The sequence below is a fragment of the Sander vitreus genome, chromosome 12, assembly GCF_031162955.1.
Source record: "Sander vitreus isolate 19-12246 chromosome 12, sanVit1, whole genome shotgun sequence".
Taxonomy (NCBI): domain Eukaryota; kingdom Metazoa; phylum Chordata; class Actinopteri; order Perciformes; family Percidae; genus Sander; species Sander vitreus.
The window spans coordinates 20,246,655-20,253,814 of NC_135866.1; the positions used below are offsets into that span (position 1 = coordinate 20,246,655).

Consider the following 7,160-nt stretch of genomic DNA (forward strand, 5'->3'; position numbering starts at 1 on the left):
TTATTTCAGTTAGCCTAATAAGTGGTTTGATTTACGTTGAGAGATGATTTTATGGAAAGTACCCCATGGGATGGTGAAGGGTATATGATGATTTTAATTCCAAAGGCCAAGGGAACTTTATCAGGATGCAGAGTATCCTGGATCCATGAAATAACTGGCCTTTAAAAATAAAAATCTGCCTGCCTCTATGGGAATTTAAGATAGGGGTGTACTTACTTACACCCCCTGTATTTGAAAGAAGGATTTATTTATTTACGATACATTATTCATTCACAAAGAAAATTGGTGTCCTTAAAGGTTGGATTTTTCCTATTTTTTTAATTAAGGCATTAAGATCAATTTCCAAAAGATTATTTTTTTTATTCCTCTTTTTAGTCAACTTTAGCATGGGTTCATAAACTTATGAGTGCCACTGTATCTTGACTTTTTAGTAATTTAATGACATTTTGGATCAGCAATTACTTCTATACTCTAACTGCTTTTATGATACAGATGATGTCTGTGTGTGCGTTTCAGTATTCAGTTTACACCTATAGAGTCACATTTCCTGCAGGAAACACAGGTTACTGAAAGCAAAGTTACTGAAAAGTAAAGCATGAACCTTAAAGTATTCCCTTGAGTAACTATTTATACCCTGTTTGGAAAAACATCCAGATTAAAGAAATAGTTGACATTTCTGAAAATACACATTTATTTGCTTTTTGTGTAAAGCCGCCTTCACATAAGCGATTTACTCTCTGTGCACCGCTAGGTAGGGCGCAGAGCAAAGTGCAGAGAGCAAAGTGCAGCGCAGGTATTCGTTATCATGGTGGCAAGGAAGCTATTACCCGTTGCTAGATAGCTGTTATCTCAATGGTTGTGCTTACAAAATAAATAATTTGAACTTTGAGGGCAGCGCAAAGCGGCAAATCTGAGCGGTAGGAAATCGTCTCTCCCCATAGGAAATCAATGTAACAGCCAGCGCAAAGCGGTTTTGCCGCCTATCATGTGTAGGTGGCTTAAGAGTAGATTCCTAGAACCACATTGTGTTATCACTTGCTGAAATCCTATGGTCGCTGTGTGGTTACTAGGCAACCAGCAGAGTTGGAGAATGTTTAGAGAATTTAATTCATTAGACAATTATTGTAAAATATCTGGTTCACACTGGAGAATAAGTGTTGTTGTTTTAACCACAGTAATGAAATTGTTGTTGTGATGTTCTGAGATGTGCTGGTGCCCTTGAAGTTGAACTTGAAGAATGAAACCATTAGAAGAGTTGCACAGTCAAACCACTTCAGTGTTTCCTAATTGAGTATTGAGTCCTGACTTCATGTTTCCTGGCCAACAAACTGACATGATGATGATGATGATGATGATTACTACTAAGAATAATTAAAAGAAACACTGACTTTCAGTTGGGAGATTTTATTTCATTAAAAAACCTTTTTCACAAATTTTATTACAAAAAAAATCTTATAACAAGAAAATATTCTATTTAGAGCCCACACTTTGCTCATCATTACATCATCATTATTTTCAGCACAGGAACTTCTTGTAAAGTCTTCTTAGTTACACATCAATTCTACTTCACTGTGAGGAAGTTTACACTTCATCACATGGCGACATTTTTAGAAGTGACACATCACTGACTTACTGTATATTTTTATTACACATCAGGAACACCTGGTGCATTTTACTATAGAGACAGAATGCAACGCATCATACTCTAAAAGCCATGTCCACCAGAGGGAAAAACAATCGGCACCACAATATGCAACCAAGGGCTGAAACGTTAACAAAGTGCCTGTAGCTAGCAAAAAACATTATATTTAAGCATGTCAAATGATTATTTAAGCAACCTATGTCTACCAGAGAGGACAAGTTATGTTAGTAAGCTAATGTTAGCTATGTGTTAGCAAGCTAAGGCACCTGCAAATATAATAGAGTGGTGAAATCCCAGGTGGACCACCATGGGACCCAATTTCGGAAAAAACTATGTTCATGATTTTGTTTAGAAAGGGTAGTGAATGACGAAAGACAATTATTTGATCCCGTTTGAATTAAACCATGAATTACACATATGATGTACATCAATTTAAAAGATAATTTTGCAAGTCAAGAAAGTCTAAATTTATCATAAAACTGTTGAAGTAAAATATGTAATTAGACTACACACTTCACAGTCACATATGTGACATCTCGCTGAAGCTACGGTGCTACCTTGTGTTTCATACCAGGATGTAACTTTACTCAAACGAGCAGAGGATCTTGCTCGTCTCTCACTTCCTGGCTAATAAAAAGACAAGATAAGATAACGTTAGATGTGTTGTGTGAACATAGCTAAGCTAGCTAGTTTGCGAGCAAGCCAAGCTGCAAGCAAGGTGACGTACATCATATGTGTAATTCATGGCTCAATTAAAACGGGATAAAAAAATAAAAATAATTCTCTCCCCTCTTCACTACTGTACATATTTTTTTACGAAATAAGGGGTCCACCGGAAGGGGAGGGACTTCACCTCTCTATACTGCATAGCTTTCTGATTTATCCACATTCAACTATAACACAAGTTGCATACTGTCAAAATCCTAAAACTGACCACTGATATATGATGACAAATGTCAGTGCACATGTAACGTTAGGCATACTGAGTGTAAGGATCCCAGTTTTCCTGTACTTCCTGCTGATGCCTCTCACGTCTTAATGCCTGTATCCACTGTTTTCTTGTTGAAACCTTCTTTCTTTTTTTGGTTCGGCAGCTCATACAAATTTAGTTCTTGGTTCTTTACCCTGTTGTTAGTGCAACCCACCAGACAGCAGGTTTTAGGCATTTTTCTGCTGTTTGTTAGTCAAATTGACAATTAACCTTCACATTGTTTTCCCCCTCCATTGTGGGTGGGACTTAAATGCGCTCTGTCTCTGTTAAGGTAATGAAATACGTAAACGCCAGTGGGAGAGGTGGCCTTGTGTTAAGAAAATGTTCTGTTGTTTGTTAAGTATTTCAATGTTTTGGCAACCCTTTTGTGTGTCACAGTAGTAGAGGAATAACTCTCTTAATCAAATGGCTAAGATGGAAAATAAATCCGTTAATTAAAATCCCATTAGTGAGCCCGGTGAGTTTGTGTAGGGACAACATGTAAACAGCATCTTTTTAAGGACCTATTTGGAACACATTCTGCGGTCAATGCAAAGCCACTGTTATCAACTTATTAAACCACCAAGACTAGCTGTCATTGACGGGTTGGTGATCCCTTACTAACAGTGACAAACATGAATTCTCTGGTCTCTTTGCCTCTGGAAACAGAACATATACTCCAGTGTTTTGACACGGGTGTCAAGACTGAAAGGACTGAGGTAATATTCGCAGCGATGATCTTCCTTTCACTATGACCATGACACACTCCCTCTCTCTCTGTCACACGCACACAAACCTCACAACCTCTACAAAAAAGGCTGCTTTGCAAGGGTAGGTGTTAAAATAGTATGGTTTACAAAGGAAAGCCATTTTCACAGCTGTGCAGTACAGCCTCCCTATGAGTCCAGAGGTCTTCTGCTTCACCTGCGGGTGGGTCGCTGCCTTCCACAGGTCATAGATATCCTCCACATGACCATGTGAGGTCATCATCTGGTCGTAGATACACTGGTGGTAGGGTGCTTTGCCCTCACCTGAGAAATAGACGTGCTCCTGGGGTGACACACCGACGGCATTGGCACAGATGCCCATGAACACATCGTCTATGTAAAGAGAGGCGTTCAGGGTCAGCGTGGCTTGGTATATTTTGTCAGCTACGTCCCTGGAGACGACATAACCGGCCCCAGCTGTGTAGTCAGGGTACGACAACCACTGGTACATCTCATAGGGCACATAATACTTGCTGTCTTTGCTGCGGACTGGCGGCGCCCCTTTGTGCACTCGACCAACCCAAAAGTCTGCAACGCCTCTGCTGCTCATGTCCTGCAGGTAGCTCACCAGGTTGGGCATGTGGACGAAGATGTCATCGTCAGCGGTCATGAGGAAGCGGGCATGTGCGCAGCGGCTGTGCATCCAGTGGAACTGCAGGATCAGCTTCAGGGTCAGGTTATGGAAGGAGTCTAAAAAGTCTTGTTGGATCAAATCACCATGGAGACGATCCTCGTGGATGAGCTGCTGCTGAAAACCAACACCGCTCTTCTTGCTCCATGAGGGCTCCTCCTTCTTGGTCCGAGGCGCTCCTAAGGCGAACACCACCTTGACTGTCACTCCCAGGGTGTTTTGGATGTAGGTCTCATTACCCCAGGTGGATCGGATGGCGTTTCTCCTCTTAATGTTCTCTGGGGATGTTTTGACAAAGAGGAGGAGGAGGACGTCCTTGCCGGCGCACTTATCCGGGTGGTCCAGCAGGTAGCTGAAGTTGCTGAAGCTTCTGGCCTGCTCGTGTGTGATGGTAAGGCTCCTGTTAATATAGGTGAAGCTGTTGACCAGGTAGCGGTAGGAGTAGGACTTGACGTGGCTGATGACGCTGTTGTCCAGCTGCTCCCAGCAAACCATCACCACTGACAGCACCAGGCACGTGGTCATCAGCTGCACACACTGGCATTTTCGTATCCGGCGGAAATTTACAAACATCCTGGAATCTTGTCACCCGGTGACCGTGGCCCCTGTCTGGTTGTGGATGGTGGTGAAGCAGCTAGTTGTGCAAGTGTGTGCGAAGGAAGAGGCGAGATGGTTGAGGTTGTGGAGGTCGAGAGTGTTGTTCCAGTGCCTCAGAGTAGCACTTGGTGGGTCTTCCATCCTAGGCTTTCCACATTTAGCAGGGGGGCAAAGGCGGCGGTGGGAGTCACTGGGTCTGCTGGGAAGTGTCCTCCATCGCAGCAGAATCACTAACACAGTCACCCAACAGCTGGTAAGCAAGATTCATCTTTCACCCATGAAGTCGTCCTAAAGTAATGAGAAGAGAGAGCACACTTACTATAGTGACAGAGTTATTGCCATATATGCCATTATCTTCCTTATTTAGAAGCTATTTTTCTGTTCTAATATGTTGGGTAATGATTTTGTAAGCATATTGGTGCCCTCTCCTTAATGTTGGTTTTTCAAGATGGCGCCGATGTGTGTGTTTCGCCGCTACCTCTGCTGAGATTGTTGTTGATTTTTCCTGTTTCTACTGCTTGTCACTCGAAATGTGTCACCGCTGCTGGTGTATGACCGCCAGACCCTGTTAAGTATTTGTAATCCTGCGGAGAAAGTGCCGATCTACGGCTCTGGCGGACAGTCAAATACGGCGCCGCCTTTCCTGGCATCCATACCGGCCTATCTACAGCATCAGCCCTGCCTTCGACTCCGCAACAATCACCACAGGAGACGCGGCAAGAAAGGCAGAGTTCGTGTCAGGCTCAGAGCTTAAGTAAAAGGAAGCTGTGGGATTTTCTTTAGTTTAAAACAAAACCACTTTCTCCAACTCCATTTCTTGTGATTTTAACTGTGACAGCAAAGGAGATCTATAAATATCTATAAAACAAAGGACAAAATGGAAACTATCACAGAACAAAATCAACAGAATTTATTGCAATAAAGCAGATTAAAATCTATGAATATACAGCCTAATAACACAACTAAGAATAACTATAGTCATCCATCCATCCATCCATCCATCTTCATCCGCTTATCCGGGGTCGGGTCGCGGGGTAGCAGCTCCAGCAGGGGACCCCCAAACTTCCCTTTCCCGGGCCACATTAACCAGCTCCGACTGGGGGATCCCGAGGCGTTCCCAGGCCAGGTTAGAGATATAATCCCTCCACCTAGTCCTGGGTCTTCCCCGAGGCCTCCTCCCAGCTATAGTCATGTCTGTCAAAATCAAACTAGCTTCCTACAATAGCACAACATCAATGCTAATCTTAACAGAAAACATCCAGTCTACTCATCCATTCCACAGAGCCAACCGACACAAGTAAATCACACCAAAAACAAAGGCAAGAAAAAAACGTAGTGGTGACCACAATTTTATCTAAAGAGCGGACTCCGGAAAAACAGCTGATTGTTGAGCACCTCTTTTACTTTCTCTCACTGTCTCTCCCCTTCACGGAGAAACAGACCATCAACGATCTACTAGCCTAAAGTGTAACAGAGCTGTGTTTGTAACATTGTAATCAAATATATAAATGAAAATAGGTTGAGTATAACTTATATATACGTATAGGCCTATACAGATCACTCTCAGCGTGAAATGTAGTTCTCAAAGTTAAGTTGCACAACTTAATGGCAATGGTTATGTATTATTATTTAATGTATGCCTTAGTTCGAGGTTCAAGCACTGAGGAAGATGGCACTGAGGTTCATCAGAGCAGCTGGGTACTAGGAGATGGCAAGGACAGTGAGAAAGGGGGCAGACTGGTACATCATTAAAATGAGTTGTCAGGACTTATAGGGAAAGCTGTACTTGTGGCAACTATTTTATTCTATGTCATAATTTCCTGAAATGTAATGACACCTGACAATGTAACGCCGTCACCGATGTTGTTCAGCTCTACATCTCCACCAAATCCATCACCACGGTACTTACTTACACCCCCTGTATTTGAAAGAAGGATTTATTTATTTACGATACATTATTCATTCACAAAGAAAATTGGTGTCCTTAAAGGTTGGATTTTTCCTATTTTTTTAATTAAGGCATTAAGATCAATTTCCAAAAGATTATTTTTTTTATTCCTCTTTTTAGTCAACTTTAGCATGGGTTCATAAACTTATGAGTGCCACTGTATCTTGACTTTTTAGTAATTTAATGACATTTTGGATCAGCAATTACTTCTATACTCTAACTGCTTTTATGATACAGATGATGTCTGTGTGTGCGTTTCAGTATTCAGTTTACACCTATAGAGTCACATTTCCTGCAGGAAACACAGGTTACTGAAAGCAAAGTTACTGAAAAGTAAAGCATGAACCTTAAAGTATTCCCTTGAGTAACTATTTATACCCTGTTTGGAAAAAACATCCAGATTAAAGAAATAGTTGACATTTCTGAAAATACACATTTATTTGCTTTTTGTGTAAAGCCGCCTTCACATAAGCGTATTTACTCTCTGTGCACCGCTAGGTAGGGCGCAGAGCAAAGTGCAGAGAGCAAAGTGCAGCGCAGGTATTCGTTATCATGGTGGCAAGGAAGCTATTACCCGTTGCTAGATAGCTGTTATCTCAATGGTT

The 7,160-nt window shown here is 41.9% G+C and overlaps 1 protein-coding gene across 1 annotated transcript; it reads right to left on the reverse strand.

Moving 5' to 3' along the window:
* Positions 1-1,394: 1,394 nt before the first annotated feature.
* LOC144527093 (lactosylceramide 1,3-N-acetyl-beta-D-glucosaminyltransferase A-like) lies at positions 1,395-4,940 on the reverse strand. Its single transcript, XM_078264967.1, has one exon. The coding sequence runs from the start codon at positions 4,581-4,583 to the stop codon at positions 3,393-3,395; it is 1,191 nt and encodes a 396-aa protein (XP_078121093.1). The 5' UTR covers positions 4,584-4,940; the 3' UTR covers positions 1,395-3,392.
* Positions 4,941-7,160: the final 2,220 nt, after the last annotated feature.

Excerpts from the sequence above, each read along its gene's own strand:
- LOC144527093 (XM_078264967.1), bottom strand. The coding sequence starts at position 4,583 with ATGTTTGTAAATTTCCGCCGGATACGAAAATGCCAGTGTGTGCAGCTG.